The sequence below is a fragment of the Taudactylus pleione genome, unplaced genomic scaffold, assembly GCF_031769625.1.
Source record: "Taudactylus pleione unplaced genomic scaffold, aTauple2 ptg000410l, whole genome shotgun sequence".
Taxonomy (NCBI): Eukaryota; Metazoa; Chordata; class Amphibia; order Anura; family Myobatrachidae; genus Taudactylus; species Taudactylus pleione.
The window spans coordinates 156,902-176,672 of NW_028284812.1; the positions used below are offsets into that span (position 1 = coordinate 156,902).

The 19,771-nt window shown below is 48.0% G+C and overlaps 1 protein-coding gene across 2 annotated transcripts in view; it reads left to right on the forward strand.

Moving 5' to 3' along the window:
- Positions 1-5,321: 5,321 nt before the first annotated feature.
- Positions 5,322-19,771, forward strand: part of ZNF638 (zinc finger protein 638) — a 52,393-nt gene continuing 37,943 nt past the window's right edge. The window contains exons 1-2 of one of the 2 annotated variants that reach the window (XM_088447020.1): positions 5,322-5,394; positions 9,693-11,568. In XM_088447020.1, coding sequence (XP_088303146.1) covers positions 9,907-11,568 — 1,662 coding nt within the window. In that variant the 5' untranslated portion in view covers positions 5,322-5,394; positions 9,693-9,906. Of the gene's footprint in view, positions 5,395-9,692; positions 11,569-19,771 lie in introns of those variants that run through there. The other variant, XM_088447019.1, reaches the window with a different exon arrangement.

Below are 19,771 nucleotides of genomic sequence, written 5' to 3' on the forward strand. Positions count from 1 at the left end.
CGAGTGACTTTACCATTCTGTAGACACAATCGCCGCAGGCCAGATAGAAGATGAAGGGTGTGTCGCTCTGAACACCCTGAGGGCCAAAGAGAGGTGTAACCTGTCTCGGTCATAATTGCTGCAAATAGCTGGTAATACGTCACTGCTACTGAGTGTAGTCGCACTAAGTCCTGGGCAGGTTTTATATCTCAGATATTGACTTATCCATAGTTTTTGTCTGTATCTGATGGGACTCTTTAGCAGTATATAAAACACTTCTCTCTTGTTGGTTGTGGGTGGCCAACGTCTTACAGTGGAGGTTGCCCTACGTCAGTAGGTGTAGCGGTTTTAGAACTGCCGGTTGTTCTTCTGGTCAGCAGTTTGGAACAATAATGGGCCCTGTGGTCCACGGCTCCTCCCCGCCTTAAGCTGGGTACACACAAAGCAATTTGTGTACCCAGCAATGGCGCAATGTACTGATATATAGTGCGCGCCATACCACACGATCTGGTGTACGACTGCACGATATATATCGTTACATGCTGCATTTAACCGCATGGCATCATTCATTGCAATGCAGCAGATGGGACAGTGCTATGAGCAACCGCCATGCACGCGCCTTAGAGCATACACACTATATGATCCGCACAATATCTTCTAGTATGAACCTGGCTTTGGCGTCAAATGGTTCGGCACAGCTTGCAACATTTGTTTATCTTACGTGAAAGTGACAGATGATATCTTACTACAGAGAGGTATTTTCCTTTGATTAAATGTATAACCTTAATTTATAAATGAGAGTAAGGGTAATGTGTGGCCCTTTTGAAGGTTAGAGGGTCATCCAATGGTCATGCGACCCCTGGTGTGTGTCAGTTTGCCTGGCACTGGTATAAAAGGAGCTTCATGACAGCACCATGCTATATTATTCAGGGTCATTTTAATAGTATAAGCAACTTTTCACTATTTACGGTATTGCGTCAGGAGAATGTATAAGGGAATGTTGGTGCGGTTTCAATGGGTTAAGTCTGTTCTTACAGAAACATAGTAACTGGGATTAATGTGAAAATACACTTTTCTATTCTGATTTCTGTGAACGCCTCTCCTAAAGACAGATGTGTATCTGGTACACCCCCTGTATTCTCAGCGTGTTGACGGGATGTCTATAGGCACGCTACGTTATTCTCCCCTATACCTGTGTATAGGCACGCTACGTTATTCTCCCCTATGCCTGTGTATAGGCACGCTACGTTATTCTCCCCTATGCCTGTGTACAGGCACGCTACGTTATTCTCCCCTATGCCTGTGTACAGGCACGCTGCGTTATTCTCCCCTATACCTGTGTATAGGCACGCTACGTTATTCTCCCCTATGCCTGTGTACAGGCACGCTACGTTATTCTCCCCTATGCCTGTGTACAGGCACGCTACGTTATTCTCCCCTATGCCTGTGTACAGGCACGCTGCGTTATTCTCCCCTATACCTGTGTATAGGCACGCTGCGTTATTCTCCCCTATACCTGTGTATAGGCACGCTACGTTATTCTCCCCTATACCTGTGTATAGGCACGCTACGTTATTCTCCCCTATGCCTGTGTATAGGCACGCTACGTTATTCTCCCCTATGCCTGTGTATAGGTACGCTGCGTTATTCTCCCCTATGCCTGTGTATAGGCACGCTACGTTATTCTCCCCTATGCCTGTGTATAGGCACGCTACGTTATTCTCCCCTATGCCTGTGTATAGGCACGCTACGTTATTCTCCCCTATGCCTGTGTATAGGCACGCTACGTTATTCTCCCCTATGCCTGTGTATAGGCACGCTACGTTATTCTCCCCTATGCCTGTGTATAGGCACGCTACGTTATTCTCCCCTATGCCTGTGTATAGGCACGCTACGTTATTCTCCCCTATGCCTGTGTATAGGCACGCTACGTTATTCTCCCCTATGCCTGTGTATAGGCACGCTACGTTATTCTCCCCTATGCCTGTGTATAGGCACGCTACGTTATTCTCCCCTATGCCTGTGTATAGGCACGCTACGTTATTCTCCCCTATGCCTGTGTATAGGCACGCTACGTTATTCTCCCCTATGCCTGTGTACAGGCACGCTATGTTCTCCCCTATACCTGTGTATAGGCACGCTACGTTATTCTCCCCTATGCCTGTGTATAGGCACGCTACGTTATTCTCCCCTATAAATGTCCAATATGCTTGCAGAGATCACCATGCACAAGAGGGCTGCTGTTTTAGTCTGTTGCAAATGGCCCAACCTAAATTATTATATGATGCTGGGAAATATACCTGGGTATAAACCAGCAATTTGTACTGACAAATATCCCTCCCACCACCTCAGAATGTGAGATTTTTACTTTTCCCATCCCAGTACACATTATGCCACGGGGGGGGGGGGGGGGGCGCGACTATCTGATCCAGTACCCATTGTAGCTATGCCCATGTCTTCACTGGAATCCAAGGAGATGGTGGGCAGAGCAACATCATGCAATAATTGTAGATTACAAAGAAGTATGGCCTGATGCTCCTTACCCCTCGTCATATAAACACTAGTAAATTTATAATAGCTTCATGGCAACATAGTTCCCCAGCTGAATTCCTGTACTGTCACATTCAGAGATTCTTAGCCTTGAGTTCTAGTAGGGAGTTCCCCCAAAGGGTCGGGTGGGGCGGATTAACTTTAGCGCAAAGGCCACAGCTGTCAGAAAGAAATGTACTATATACTGTGACCTGTTACTATAATCCAGTGGTTCTCAAAGTCGGTCTCAGGACCCCACACAGTTCATGTTTTCCAGGCCACCCAGCAGGTGCACAGGTGTAGTCATTACTGGCTGATACATTTTAAAAGATTCACAGGTGGAGCTATTTATTTCACTTGCGATTCTGGGAGGAGACCTGGAAAACATGCACTGTGTGGGGTCCTGAGGACCGAGTTTGAGAACCTGTGCTATAATCCCATAAAACACAGAAGGGATATTGGTGCTTAATTGTATGGAGTGTTTATTCCTCTATAGCTCTAATGCTCTGCCAGGATGGTGCCTGGTAATCTATCTTGCTGATCGGCACAGTATTGCTGCAGTTGATAATGTACCTGCGCACAGATGCAATTACTGTATCCTGATTTCTGCTTTCACCTCTACAGATTGCCAGCAGAAATCAGCTACTAGGCAGATATCCCCTGCCAGAGGCTGCTCCAGCGGCAGATCGCAGGTAGATGAATCTGCACACTAATATTGGGATGTAGCTGGGTATGGTGTTCTCCTAAATACAGATGAGGCATGGAGTCCCTCGTATTAAGACCATTTATGATTGTCCTCTAAATTTAGTCTATAAAACACATCTTTCTGAAAAGGCCAGATCCCTCCTTAATACACTACATGGCCACAAAAAATGCGGAGAACTGAACATCCTACCTAGATGCTTGTCAACCTCTTATGTCAACACCATGGCCATTAATGTGTAGCTGGGGGCAATCGGTATGATATCCCGGCTGCCGCACGGCCGGCAGGTCGATCCCCAGCAGCGGCAGCCCGACAGATCAGCGGAGCCCGGCAGCGGAAGCCCAACAGCGCTGGAAATCCCGATCGTCCCTAAGGTAAGTATAAACTAACCTAACACCCTAACCCTCCTTAGGGGTACCTAACCCTAACCTCCCCACCAAGTGCCTAACCCTAACCCCCCCTTCCCCGCTGCCTAAACATAAGTCCCCCGGGGGTGTTCCTAAACCTAAGTCCCCCGGGGGGGTGCCTAGTCCTCCCTCCCCCTAGCCTAACCCTCCCGGGGGGTACCTAAGCCTCCCCCCTCTTCGATCTGGATGCCGGTCACCTGTCTAATCATCCCAAAGGTGTTTGATGGAGTTGGGGGGTCAAGGGTCTGTGCAGGGCAGTGAATTTCTTCAACACCAAACTCTGCAAATCAGGACTTCCCTTTGTGCATGGGGTCATTGTCATGCTGACTAAGGAGAGGGTCTCCACCCAAAGTGTTGCCACAATGTTGGTATCACCTAAATCTATAGAAAGTCATTGTTTGCTGTAGCATTGTTTTCTCTTCACTGGATCTAAAGCTTGGTACACACTGATAGATATATAGTGTTCACTCTGGCTCCGGCGGCAGGCAGGGCGCGGAGCTAGAGAGAGCACTTGCAAAGGCGCACCCGAAAAGGGGGCGTGCACATTGAAAAGGAGGCGTGTCTATAAAACGCATCCCCTTTTCGTCACTCTTGGGGGCGTGCCTGGCATTTACGGACATGCCGGGCAGCCACCAAGCGCTGCTGACAGGTAGAATAGATGCTGGGCGCATGAGCCCAGTGTCTATTCACCGGCGGTGACCGATTCACCGCATGTTTCCCCACCAAATAGGGTGCTATTTGCCCTCCACAAGGAGGGCAGGGCGCAGAGCCCCGCTAAAACAGCCTAGCGGGAACGCTAGATATATACGCCGTTCAATTGAACTTATGATATACAATATAGTACATTGGCAGGTGTGTACACCTGATATGTCTGTGAACGTCATTCACAGACCTATAGGACCAGCCGGGGAGTTCAAAGGGAAATCGTTGACGACATTGCATCTTTTGCGAGTTGTTATAGTGTGTAGGCACCTTAACTGACGTCAGGGTACATCTACTGAAGGGGATCCGTGGGGGGGGGGGGGGGGTAGGCACGTGACTAACAGATCTAAGAGGGGTTGCAGCTTGATCCCTTTCAGTTTCTGTACCCTGATGCCATCGGGTCACTGTCAGCGTCTTCCTTGCCATCCAAGTGAAGAGAGGGGGAATATAATCTTGTAGCGAGCCACAGAGCCCGAAGCGTGGCAAGCGAACAAGTTTTTTTTTTGGTTTTGTGAAGTGTGTGGTCTGGGGACCGCACTTTTGCCCCTCGCTGCACGTCACTTCCAGGTACAAGGTATATTTCCCCCTTCAGATTTTGTAACGTGAGTGAGGGCGGAAGTGCAGTTTTCTGCCTTTACTGTCCACCAAAAGAAGAAAGTTGTTTCCTCGCGGGCTCGCTACGCTCTCGCCCCCCTGCTTCGGGCACGGTGGCGTGCTTTGTGCGCCACAAGATTATATCCCCCCTCCGCCCTCTATATGCCCACGTGGATGGCAGGGTATGACAGTAACTGATGACATCAGGGTACATCTACGGAAGGGGATCTAGCTGTCACCATTACAGAAGGGGAACTATACTATACCTTGCCGTCTCAGAAGGGGGGAGGGCGGTGACGCGCACGCAGGGAAGGCGGTGACGCGCACGCAGGGAAGACGGTGACGCGCACGCACCTGTGAGGAGAAGTGGGCGGCGGTGAGCGGACGGTGAGGCCTGTGCTGCTGCTGCTGTGTGAGGGAGCTGGGTTCTGCGGACGCCGCATACGGCCGGAGACAGGAGGAGGCGCCTGCCGGGAACAGGTAACCGGGCAGAAAGCGCCGGGACCGGAGCCCGGACTGTGCGGGGGGAGGGGGGTGGTAGGGACGGTCACCGTTATACCCATGGTGTGGGGGGGGGGGGGGGGGTACCGGCCATAACGCGTGACGCTGAGCGGCACTACATCACTCAGCATGTCTGCTGCCGCGAGAGGCATCGGGGACATCGTTGTGGGCCCAGGCCGCGCTCGCAGCTGCACACGCAGTCAGTGTCCGTGTCCTCCTATGCACTGGCCGCTTCCTGCTCGCTCTCTCTGTGTACACGCATTAGATCCGGAGTACTACAGCGATGTATGAGCGCTGGGGAGACAGCCATCCCTACATCCCACTCACCCCATTATACAGCACTGGGGGAGGGGGAGGGGTCATGGGTTTGTTTGCAGCGAAAACCTCTGTGTGGAGTTTGTATGTTCTGGCACACTGGCCGGGTACTTGGCGCCTGTGTATGTGTGCCTGATCATTAAGGAACCTTCGCTGTGTAATATGCAGGCGCTATTATGTAGCTAATAGCTCTAATATACAGGATTAAATTCAACGCGCTAGTGAGGAGCGACGTGAGGGAGCTACTCAATACACCGCGCTGTTTGGGCGCGCTAAGGATTTCTTCTCGCACCCCCCCCCTGGGGATGCGAAGAGAAATCCGACCAAAGTGCCGGGTGACCCCTTATGGTAAGCAGTGCTGGAATACTGGTGGCCGTATTTAAGTTGGCTGCAAAAAGTCGGCAGAAATTATCACCGATGACGTCTTTTTCGCATGTTTCAATTATCCCCGTATTCAATTACAAAGACTTTTCGCCGGTGCGAGAAGTCTTTGTAAAAAAAAAAAAAAATGGGGATAACTTTTCACCATGTTTTACAGAATTGGGGTTTAGGGGTGCAGGCTTAAAATAGCCTGCACCCCTGGGAATGACCAATAAAAAATGTGTGGAAAAAAAAAACCAACTAGTGACACCCCCAAAACTGTTTAATTTTGGCATATAAAAATAGGGAACACAGTTCAAAAATGGCAAAATTGATTCCGGAGGGGGTTCCCTTAAATGCGGCAGGTGTTTTCTTCATTGCGGCAGTAGCATTTTTAAAATATCATTTTAGGGACTTAAAAATATGCTTACCCCCATCTTCATGTATCCCAAAGTTTGTAGGAAGTTATTTAAAAAAAAAAAAAAATCTAAGTGCTAATCTTCACCCCTTCTTCATAGCCGCAATTATGCACCTGCCGCGGCTATTAGATACTCCGACTTCCTTCAGTAGGTACAAATGGGGGTACCCATAGTGATCCCCCATGTCTAGACATCTTTAGGGGGCTCCCTGGAATATTTACAGAAAATTCCCGTTTGTTGGCGATACTTAGCTTTCCGCCGACTCCCGTTTTCATTGATTTCTAATTGAATGCAGGGATAAAGCAGGCACGCGCCCGATACTTTATCCCCAGCCTCCGATGTGGAGCGAAAAGTCCAACACAGACTTTTCGCTCCAAATTGAATACCCCCCTTAGAGGAAATTGTACAGAAAAACTCCAATTGATTACTGAGCTGGATGGGACGAAGGCTTCCTGCATAGTTGTGCCTTTAAAGCCCTTGTACACTATCTGGCGGATTGCGATTAAATCAGAAACTCCAATCCGTCGGTCGGAAATGCCGATCGGTGGCCATCGATATTCCGCAATCCATCAATGAAATTATAAATGTTAGGTTTCACCGATTAACGAATCATGATCATTTTGTGATCTGCATATCGGTGAAATACAACATGTTGGATTTCACAGATCCTGCAACCCGACATCTCCGCATTGCAGGAATGCGACAATCAGTCGCTGGCGTATGGGGGGGGCCATTACTATGAGCTCTTTCTCTAGTCAGACATCAGAGAATCTGCATTTGTTTCATATTCAGGGATGCTTTGCATTAAGCTCAGGCGCACTTTGTTCATGGGAGGAATGGACATGTATTTTAAAGTGCTTGTTTGCGGGTAGCGTCACGTGTAAGGCGGCATCTGCACTGCTTGTCTGAGAAAATAGGGATTACAGATAGTCATGGATGGCTGCCATGATTTTGATAAATAAAATATCTAGTTCAATATTGTTAGCATTTTATGTATGTAATTCGTAGTAGAAGTGGATGTAACATGGCTTCTGCACCCCCATAGTTGTAATTGAATAGATTTGTTCCCTTTTATTAATGACTTCTCTGCCGCAAATAATTTGTATTTTTTCTATTTTCATCAATTTCGGTGTTTCACAATCATGTAGCTATTGATTAGTCGGACCACACTATAGACAGGCCTCTCGGCAGTCGGCAACATGCGTATAGAGTGTTGGGGAGTCACCCGGATGTTACACCAGTAACGTAAGGCGCAGTGGGAGGGGCAGACATCTACTGTGTGGTTCCTGGATATTCGTCATTCTGATTAACTGAACCTGACTCACATTTTTAATCGCTCAAAGTGGTCAACTATTTAAGTCCTTTCTAAGATGAGCAAAACAGCTGTTACACCCTTACAAGTATTATTACCTGTGGCTGGGAATAGATTGGGGAGTTGTGGTGATCACCCAGTGCCATAAAGAGCAGTGTAAGAGGCCCATCTTTTGGTGTCTGATTTCTAGACATTTGCTTTTACACTACTAATATAAAGTATGTGCAACGCTTAGTGTGGTTACTACATAATATGGCACAAACTTGTAGAAACATAGTGCCTAAGATAAATGTGAACTATTTGATTTAACACCTATTTTAAACGCATGTGTGTATCTAGTGCACCCCTGTATTCTCAGTGTGGTGAAGGAAGAGAAACCACCAGCAACTGCTTGTAATGTACCATTAGTTTCTTATGTCATACTTTATTGTCCCTTTTCTTTATATAAGCAGATAACATTATTCTCCCTATAAATAGGACATTAACTCAGTTTACACAGGTTACCATGCATTACACTGCCGCTGTTTTAATTCCTTGTGAATGCCCTTAATTCCTCTAATGGAGCGTACACACGGTCAGATTTGTCAGATGAACGATTGAACGATTTGACCAAAGTTTTGAGCGATTTTTGACTGCATTAAAATGAATGGAATCGTCCAAGTCTGACTGCAAACCCATCAGATGTCAGATATCGTTATCTGACAAACGGGAACGCGCATCGTTGATCGTCCATCGTTCAGGCATGTCAGATATGAACGATTTTCCTTCAGATATGAACGACTTTTAAATCGTTATCGTTCATATCTGAAGGAAAAATCTGATCGTGTGTATGCACCATCAGGGTCTTAGTGTCCGTCATTGTGTGGCATCTCTCTCTATACAGCTGCTTGGAGGTTTTGTATACCGACAGGGAACAGGGTCTGACCTCACTGGGGGGGGGGAGTTGGCTTGCTGGGAGTAATGATTGCTCAGGGAAATTACACCATGCAAATACAAGAGACCACAACCCAGATTTTGCCATTACCCTGTGCAGGGACCTAGTGCAAAGTGGTGTTTAGAATGTGTTCCTGTTTCCAATGTGCAACTCTGCAAAGAAAATGTGACTCTTGTATGGTCTGGGCAATGGTCACCTCTGAGTATGACACAGGATGTTTTTGTATTTGATGCGCATAGCCTTGTGAGGGGAAGTCAACCTTTTTTTTTTTTGGTTAATCTTAGACCAGAATTGGGAAATGTGTCGTCACGTGCCCAAAATTCTTCACGTCGGCACGAAAGAAGTGAGAGCAATAATACACGGCCTCTCCTTCATAGCGGAGCCCTGTTCCAGATTGGCAGCTTGTACGGCGGAGTGAGTGCGCGACTTCGCCCATTGTTTCCAGCCTGTGTGAATGATTGGGACGGACTGGGATGTGCCGTTTGCTTTACCTCATTCTAAGATGTACCAGACTGAAATGAAGGGCTCGCAGTTGCACTTACCTCATCAGTGTTCATGTCACTGAAATAAATTCAGAACACAATCTTAACATGTTAGGAATCCATAATATCTGTCTTGTGTTGTGCTGAACTCTGTGTCAGCAAAGGAAAACAGCAAGAAGAATGTGAAGTAACTTTGTAATATGTTAAAACTTTGTGTTTTATAATGTTAAACTCCTCTAAGCACGTTTTACGTGATGGTTTGTTATGCATTTTTTTTTTTAATGAGTTTCTCCCCTTCCATTTCGGTCAAAGCTGGTTAAATTTGTATCCGTTGACTTGCTGTCGGCAAGTTTACTGTATGGTCTGTTATTCCTTCAAGTATTTCCATCAATGGTTGTGCCCACTGTATGAAGACTGAAAATATGAAAATCTAATATCTGTGTTTTAAATTTCAGCTTTGTGTTGTTCTTGGAAAATTGCGCTCCAGTTGTGAATACCTTGAACTGTGGCATTTCTAGTCCTATCCCGTTGAGCCTTCCTCATTTTCAGCTTGCACAGATTAAGACTCTGTTGGCTCTTCGTCATTTGACATCTGTTACTTCGAACAGTACCTCCTCTCTTTATGCTTTGTTAAATCAGGCTTTGTTGAAAATAAGCACTGCTCACGCCATGTTTAACCGCGGAGGATTCCACGGTCAGAGGCCAATGGGCCACTCTATGATGAATCAGCCTGGCATGAACCATCTAGGAATGAATATGTCGGGTATGAATATGCCAGGCATGAACATGGCTGGTATGAACATGCCTGCCATGAACCAGCCAAATATGAATCTCTCGGGCATGAACAATCCAGGCATGAACCACCCACGTATGGGACACCCTGGAATGAACAATCCAAACATGGGCTTTTCTGGCATGAATCAGCCCGGCATGAATCAGCCCAACATGAATCAACCTGGCATGAATCAGCCCACCATGGGCTTAAATCGAATGAACCTCCCCGCTATGAATCAAGGTGGCATGAATCAAGGTGGCATGAATCAAGGTGGAATGAATCAAGGTGGAATGAATCAAGGTGCAATGGGTTTCCGTCCAGAGATGAAGAGTCAAGGATTTGGCATGAGGCCAATGGACGGTCCCGGATCATTTGGGGGAGGGAATCCAGAGGCAATGGGAATGAAAAGCATGCCAGTCAGATCACCAATGCAGTCTGCTGAAAGACACATGGGTCCACAAGCCGTGCCGCAAAGATTTTCTGGGCCCAATCTTCCCTCGCGCCAAGGACAGCCTAGGATGCAATCCCAGAGTCAAGAAATTCCTTCTATAGTGAACCGTGTTTTGACACATTCTTCAGATCACCTGGTTGGAAAGCCTAAAATCCCCGCACAGGAACCTGCTCAGCTCAATAAGGAGAAACCGTGGGACGCACTCAATTTGTTTGGAAATATGGGCCAAGACGTTGGAATGAAATCCAACCCCGTTTCTACACAGAAACAAACGCCTAATCCCCAGAATCACTATACAAATGAAAGCGCTTCAAGTATATTACAGAGTTTTGGGTTGTCAAATGAAGACCTTGAGGAGCTCAGCCGGTACCCTGATGATCAGCTGACTACAGGAAATATGCCAAGTATTTTGAGAGACATCCGGTTACGTAAAATGAGTCGTCCTGGATCCACACCTGATCAGGGCGGAGGAAGGAGGCCTGGAAGTGTAATGGTGCCAAGTAAAGTTATTGACTATGGACATTCAAGCAAATTTAAGTACAATTACGATCCTGCCTCTAAGCAGTCCTATGATTCTCCAAGAACTGAACCAAAATCTAAACCAGTCTCCAAGGAGCCTGCGGCTTCCACTAATAAGAAGCCTGAGAAAACCCCTGAAAATTCATCGGATAACAAAATCCCGACCATATCTGGCAGCCGTAAGCCCACGTGGCAGTCATCAAAGCCCAACCGATCCAACAACAAAACTTTAGTCGGTGAGCAGAATATTGTGACCACTAGTGCCGTCAATGTATCACAAGTTAAGAGTCCAGTGGTCAGCATTAAGACTGATGGTCCTGTTCTCACTGAAGCGGCCGTTCCTGTTCATACAGACGCGAAGCCTGAGGTCCCGGTGGCGACTGGAGTCGGTAACGTCAACTACCAGCTTCCGCCTGAAACCACCCCTGCTGGGAAGGGAACCTGGCTTCCAGCCTTGTCTCAGGAAGACGCTCAGAAAATGAAGAGACTGCCCACTCCTTCCATGATGAATGATTACTATGCCGCCTCTCCGCGGATATTTCCTCATATCTGTTCTCTGTGTAACGTAGAATGTAGACACTTAAAGGTGAGTGGTTTCATGTTTGTTTGTACTTCTCCATTTATTGTATACATGCGTTTGCCAATGTCCATTGCTATGTTTACATTGAACGATTTACTGTTAATGCAAAGACTGTGAAGGCTAAAGCAATATGTGTGGGTTTCTGTTTAAAAATGAGCCTTGCATGCATGTTTTTTAGCTCCCCCATTCACGCTTTAAAGCAAATTGATGGGATAGGTCTTAATAAAGAGTGCTTTGCATATGTAGGGTGCATCAGTTTTCAAATGTTGGTATACAACTGTTAATGCGATGGGGAATCTGTACTGTTCTTCGAGTTAATGCGGTGTACTGCGATTAGGCTTATTTTGGGGGTTGGGGCTTTCTGTGTCAGTTTATTATGGGGTGGCACATACTATGTCAGGCTTAACATGAGGTTGTGGCATACTATATTGGGCTCGATTCAATTCAGCGTGATGCCGAATAGCCTTGGGTGGAAGCTCCCGGAGTTATTCAATTTATCACGCTGTTTGCTCCGACAATTGTCAGTTATGTCGAAGAATGACGGTTCTCACGACATAACAGGGGTGTTTCTACTTCAGGGTCCATAGGGGGTCCACAGGGTTGACCTTGGGGTATAGGTTGGGAACCAAATCCGGACACCACGCAGTTAAAGCTTTTAGCTCCCAGGATGCACTGGGTCCACTCTCCCTATAACCCCACCCCCAAGCCAGAGGCACCTTAGTTGTTGGTGCCCGGCCGGAGTCGGGTCACCGTTAGCGCAGGGGGAGCCGATTAGCAGCCCTTAAGCTTTTTTTTAATTTTTTTAGGGCCAAAGTTTTTTTTACAACTTTGGACTCTTCAGAGCAGCAGCGTCGGACTGTCCATAGGACGTCTAAGCTGCCGCTCCTTCACCCCGCTGGCGCTGAGACGCCAGTACAGATCTGGGGATCTCAGCGGGACCCCAGAGTCTGTACTAGCCACCGCCCAGGACTGCTACCGGATACACGGGGAGCAGGTAAGGTCGCGGATCACCGCTTGCGGTGATCCGCGCATTTCAAATGCAGTCCTGTGCCTCCGGTCTCTGGGGACAGACCGGAGGTGCCGGCAGTGGCTGCGGGCCCCCCATACCCCGTGTCTCCACTAGACCACCAGGGACTTAACGATCGGCGCAGGGAGCCGGCGTCCGGGGGGTTAATAGCCGGCCAGGGGAGGCAGCCTTCCCTGTTACAGCGGCTCCTCAGCTCAGCGCGCCTTTCAGTATTATAGTCTGGCGTCGCTGAGCTGCTTCCTCCGTGGGCCACGCTTCTTCTGAGGTCTCCAAGCGGCCATTTTCTATGTGCAGCAGCAGAGCTCCGGAGATGGCAGTGAGTCCAGTCCCCCTGCGTACCTCACTCAGGTCAGTGTACACAGCGCTGTAGCCTTCCCAGACACTGAATCTGGGTAAGTTGAATGCAATGACATAGTGCAGTATATTATATGACATGTTTATGTATATATGGATATATATCTGCATTGTATGTGACTTATGCTAGTGCTGACTGTCTGTACTTTATTCTCTCACCTGTCTGTGTATATCTATCCCTTTTCTTCATCTGCCCTAATACAGCTGTACTTAGGGTGGTTCTGAGACCTCACATTTATATACTTGTTAATATTTGTGAGGTTTGTCACATACTGTTGCGTGCTGCACGTTGCCATATTTTAGATGGAACTGTGTTGCATACGCTGAAAATGGGTCCCTGCAGCTAATTTTTGTCATCAGTCAGGATCAGTATAGCACTGCTTGATATTTCCGGCAAGAGGGTTGGGTCAGATATGTCTGACCAGGAGATGGAGCGTTATACTGCACCCATTTTTATTATCCTGCAAGTCATGTGCTGCAGGTGTTATTGTGGAAGATTTGACTCATAAAGGGTTCTGTATGTGGCGTCGTCTGGTGCCGGCCCCTTTCGCGACCCCCTTGGGTGGTTTGTTTTCTCGGGATCCTCTCAATTGCGGATCGCCGGGCGGGCTCCATTGTTGTACCTCACTTGGGGTTACTTCATCATACAGGGGTTTTTCACAGTACATGAATTCCCCCTGGACAATAGTCTGTCATTCCCCTTTGCAGGAATTACCGCTACAGCCACCCTGGGTGGATGTTGTTTTCTACGAAACGCAAATTGGCGTGGTTGACGCCCTGTGGTTACTTCCCAGTTGGCTCTGCCGTGAACTGGATACTGTTTTGGGCTCTTTCCCCTATTTCAAATATTATTATCCCTGCTTTAGGGCTGGTAGCAGGTCCATTCTGGTTAGAGTGAATGTTGACCTGCATCGTACACCCTCAGTCTAACATGCCTTCGGGTTCCCTGTTGCTGACTAGCGGGTGGATCGCATGGCGGGACTCTGGCTGTTGCCAGATACGAGGTATTAAAACAGCGTTTGGCCTCCTGTCCCAAATTCCCTGAGGGTCATCACGAGCCCCTCCTGGGGTGGATGGGCGTGTTACTCGTCTGATTACAGACGTTACTACGCCACCCATTCCTGCGTGGTCGGATTCTTCGGATCCGTAGGTGGTGACTCTGCCTGAAATCAGTATACTCGCTTTCAGGGGTTGTTACCCATCCTACCATGGCTATAGCATGGTTGGTTAATACTATTGCATACTGGGCTGATGCGTTTGTGACGTTTTTTCCCCTCCAACACGTCTGGGGTTCAAATGTATTTGGTCACTCACGTAATATATGCAGTTGTCATAGGTGGAAATGCCTATATTGGATACCAGTCTCCTAACTTTCAGAGTTCCGGCTGCGACTGTATCCTCCGTAATACCCTATGGCTGTGCTCTGGGAATGCAGAGATGCAGATACCATCTATAGGGTAGATCTTGTTTGGTCCTGACCTTGACAAGATTGTAGTAACATTGGCGGTATTACTAACGACAAGTTTACTGCCTTCAGCTATGCCCACTACAAGGCCTCAGATTAAGACTATGTTTTGTCCTCTGGGTCAGCCTAAAGGTCTGTTTCTTCGTAGACTGTCGGCCTCTACAAGGGCCGACATATCCAGTACCGAGCAGGCCTGGACTGCCAGCCGATCCTGCTTCTGAACCTACGGATATATCTTTAGCCTGACGGGACAGGCCTGCAACTGGGAGATACCGATTTTCTCAGTTTGCCCGGTACTAGTGTCAAGTTGCCGTGGCTACGTGGGTAGGAGGGTACGCCCTCTCTTTGCTCAGGCGGCCTCTTTATATGTGATGGTACGCGGGCCCTTATTCAGACCCGAACAGGGCCTTACAAATCCAGAAAGCTATACAGTTTTTGCGGTAAGCAGAGCTGATTAGGCCATCCCCACTATCTCAGCGAGGGACTGGTGGTTCTGCTTTCTTTCTGGTGCGGTGGCTGAATGGTCCTCTTTGGCCTATTCTCTGTCTCAATTCCCTGAACCAGTTCCTAAAGCTACCTGGGCTCAGGAGGAAATCCCTATGCTCCATCATACGATGTTTGGAACCTGGGGACTTTATGGTATCACTGGATATACAGGACGCGTGCCTACGGGTACTTACAGAGACCTTTCATCAGCGTGGGCTGAGGTTTGCTGTATCACAGCAACACTTACAATTTTTCGGGCTCTGCCTGTTGGGACTGTCCTCAGCCCCACAGGGGTTTACCAGCGTTTTGGATTTTCTAACAGTTCTACTGTTCAGTATATCCCAATGCTCCTGTACCTGGACGGCCTCCTGCTCTTAGCGGGATCACCGGGGTACTTTACAGCCAGGTCAGGATGACCGTGGCTTCTTCAGGGTGCAGACGTTTAATCAACGGGGAAAAAGTCCTCCCTGCATCCCTCTCTGGGTATTCTTCATCTAGGAGCCCTGCTGGATTCTCTGGGCGGAATTCAATTGTTTTTATCCCCTATCGCGCCCGACGGAGCTATTCTATTCTTGCTCCTGTCGGGCGCGATCAGCTGCCAAGCGCTACATTTCAGCTCGCAGCCCCTGGGGGATGAGAGCTGAAATGTGCGAAAAGTGACATGTTTGGGCGCCCAAACATCACTTTTCGCGATCGCGTCCAGCACTTTGGTCGGGTTTAGCTGCTTTACGCGGCTAAACCTGACCTCTATGGGCGCGATCACGGCGAAGAACTGCAGCAATTGAATGGCGGCCCGCGATCTCCTGTCACTTTAGACGGGAGATCCGGACCGCGTAATCAGTTGAATTCCGTCCTCAGAATCTGAGAATTCTTCTGGCGTAAGACGGAATCTCCACTCTTCCATTAGGAGTACATGGTTGTCTACGCAGTCGACATATGTCTTTACACTCTGGGATGCATGGTCAAATATTCAGTGTCTGCCTTTGGAAGGGTGGAATGGGCTCAGTTCCATTCCAGGCCTTTCCATAATTGGCTCATCTCCAGATGGAACGAGTTTTATCTGTCGGATCACTGTTCAAACGATGATGCTCTCTCCGGAGGCAAGTCTGTCCCTGTCCAGGTGGCTATGGCCATCTCGTCCAGGGTATTCTTTGCTATGGACAGTGTCTGGTTCGCATCCATTTCAGTGCAGTTGGACATTTGTCGATTCCACCCTGTCAATTAACTTGTTGGTACTTTAGCCTGTCTTGGGCCTTCACTCTGGCATAACTCTTGTTTCCCGGTGAACCTGAAAAGGTTCTGTCCGACAGGGTCAGGACAGTGGCTTCCTTTTTAGCAACACTGTTCGTTGGGTGGCAATGACAGGTATGTCACACATTCGGACATAGTCCGAGGGTCTCCTCCTGACCGTCTCGGCAGCGTTCATTTCAGGAGCTCTCCATTGGGAAGCGGGAGTCCTCAGCCGTCACAATGTGCATCTCGGGGACTAGTCTCTTCCCCAAGAGAGGTTTAATCTCCTGGTGAGCAGGGGGGGCCCCCCTGAGGTGACCCTGATGGCCTTCTGACTTTATCACACTATGGTGTTACAGTCCAGCTCTGGAGTTTCTGAAGCAACCTTCAGTGACTCTTTGTCAGTGAAGTGGTCCTTCCACTTTGTGTACCTGTGTTCTCCGGTCTCCCTTCTTCCTCGAGGTCTTTTGGAAGTGTTTCAATCGAGACGGAGATGCTTTCCTGCTGGGGGCTCCTGATTGCCCCAGATGTCAGGGGTACTTGGATTTTCGGAGTCTCTCCATAGATACTCCATTCCTGATGCTTCACTGCCCTGACCTGTTGTCTGTGTCCTTGGTTTTGCCTTGGACCTGGGTCGTTTGTCTTTGAATGCGTCCCTACAGTGGTCTTACGGCTTCCCTGGCTTTGTCATCGTTGGAATGATTAGAGCACATAGATCAGCTTTTGCTGGGACCTACCACAAACTGTGGCAGCCATAATTCTTATTGTATTGTACCTGTCGATACGATCCTCCGGTGTCCAGGTTTTCCAGATATTCTGGCATTCCTTCCGGCTGGCTTGGGTTTCACCCTCTGCCTGACCTTCTTGACAATGCTGATCTCTACACTGTCGGTATGGTTAAGATATGGAATTGCTCCACTCTGGTATCCAGTTCATCCTTTGGAGTGTTTTCTGGATTATGCCTCCATTTGTCCTCCCTAGGGACTCCTTGGGAGTTAGTAGTGGTTCTTCGTTCCCTCCGGGGTCAGTCAATGGAACCGCTGGTTGTGATAGCCATTACATGGTCTATTGCTTAGGCTCTCTCTCTCTCTCTCTCAGGGTGTTTTATATCAACCAGGAGAGTGTCTGAATTGGTGGGAGCGTTCTCATGTGGCTCCCTCTTCTGGAGGGCATCATGTCAGGGTGAGAGTTGCTCTCGCCCTGTGTTTCTTCTTAAAGTGGTTTTTAGGTTCCATATTATTCTGGAACTTAAGGTACGGCCATACAGTCCCCAATCCTCTTGGCTGGTGTGGCCTCATTGACTGTGGTCCGGCCTCTTTGGATTTATGTGATCCGTTCCAGTTCCTTACGGAAATCGGACTTCTTATTGGTGGTCTGAGATTTCTGGTTTTCACAGGAAAGGATGGCTGGCCTATAATGTTGGCTGGATGTCCTCGTATGTCTTCCTCAGGGGCCTACCCATGGCTAGGCCTTTCTGTTGTTGATACTTGTTTTTTCTCGGGCCATGTGACCCTCGTGGGCGCCTCGGCTGTTTTGCCTTACTAGGTGTCCACGTGGTCTTCTGTCCACACCTTTTTAAGGTTCTAGGCATTGGTTTCCTTTGCTTCTCAGGATGCTTCCTTTTTGGCGACGGATTCTCCTCTCTGCACAGGAGCGTCCCCACCCTTGGTTGAACTGCTTTGGGACATCCCCAAGGTCAACCCTGTGGACCCCTATGGACCCTGAAGTAGAAAACAAGAGATATGGTAAGAACTTACCTTTGTTATCTCTGTTTCTACGAAGTCCATAGGGTCCACAGGGCGCCCACCCTGACGCACCTGGCTTCATATGGGCTGTGTGGCTGGTGACCGGTTTTCCGTCACCCATTTCTGTGAGTATGGTTATTGAGTGTTCCAGTTTTCTCTCTTTTTCTCTCCTCCTCCGGCCTTTGGCTACTTACAAGCTGAGGTGCCTCTGACTTGGGGGTGGGGTTATTGGGAGAGTGGACCCAGTGCATCCTGGGAGCTAAAAGCTTTAACTGCGTGATGCCCGGATTTGGTTCCCAACCTATACCCCAAGGTCAACCCTATGGACTTCGTAGAAACAGAGATAACAAAGGTAAGTTCTCCGCCCCGGCGAGGCTGTTAGTACCGTGCTAAGTAGGAAAACAGCCGTGCAGCCGGAACTTTTGACGGATTTCTCCTCGCACCCTCGGGGATGCAAGAAGAAATCTTTAGTCGGACCAAACAGCGCAGTGAATTGAATAGCTCCGGGAGCTCCTTCCCAGGGCTATTCAGGATCGAGCAGAATTGCATCTAGCCCACTGTGCTTTAAATGAAGAGGCCGGGGGAAGAGCGTATACTGCACGAAGGGTTAATAATGGGCATACTGCATCCATGCGCAGTATTGCTAAAGGGGGGTGCTTAAGGCGGCTAGGCTTAATGTAGCAGGTAGGGCTCCACTCTGTGGTGGTGGTGGGGGTCAGGTGTGAGGACATACTGCATTCATGCTTGATATTGGGATTAGGAGTGTATGTTCAGACCTGTTATGGAGAGTAGGGAGTGTTTTGCATTCAGGGTTAATATAGGGAATTACTGTATCAAGCATAATTGTGGGGTGGGGTGTGGAATCCTACATTCAGGCTTAATGAAGTGTGCACGTTGCATTCAAGGTCTATAGGAAACGTAGTAAATATTTGGGGAAGCTAGTGTGTCAGCCTTCAGATGAATTAAAGTTAGAAACTTTATTTTAATGCAATTCCTCCGAGCATATTCCCTATTCAGAAAAAAAGTTGGAATACACTAAATTAGTTATTAGGAGGATTTAATTGTTATGGGACCTGGCTGTAGAACAGCGTGATTAGAAGACCGCCAGCAGTGTATTGGCACCATCCTCTGCTGTGCAAGAAGAAAGCCGCTAGTGGATTTCCCCCCCCCCCCCCCCCCCCCTCAAGGATGGGCCAGAAGTCCTGACTACGTCTCTTCCTTCATGGTCCAGCAAGGAAGTCCCTGTCAGTGGTGGGCCGGATGGGACAAGTGGAGAAGATTTTGTCAAGTTGTCATCACCCTCCTATTGTTAATCTATTTTTATAGTAATTATTAAAGTATTCTGCCTTAACTTGAGGTTATGTTTATTGGAAAAAGGTAAGTGTTCAAGGTTTTGAGAGAGGTCACTCCAAGCATTAAACGTACATGCTCGTCCAATGAGAGCAGCTTGTGAGCGTTTCCGTGTTAGAAAGTCTGATGTACTTGTTATTACATAGCTGGTCCCTGCCATTCTTACCATGCTTCTATGTACAGTCCTGTAGACTTGCACACTGTCACTGGCTTCTATTTTGTTTTCTCCAGCCTAAATTTTTTTCTAATAAAATTATATATTTTTCCCTGGGAATATCCACAACAGAACGCATTTTACATGTTTGTTAATGGAATGAAGTAAATAAAACGGTCATACAAATCTGTTCGGGTGGGTGATCACATTCACTTCTATATTGAGTTGGTACTTGGAAAAGTAACTTTGTCCGTAATCTGAACATAGTATAAGTTTTTTTTTTTTTTTCGTATAGCCTTGTTGCAGTGCTTATTGACTTTCCATGTCACGTGCCTATACTCTTGCCGCTGCGGTGAAACCGTTGCGTGTGTCCGGCATAACCATATGTTTCATCCTCC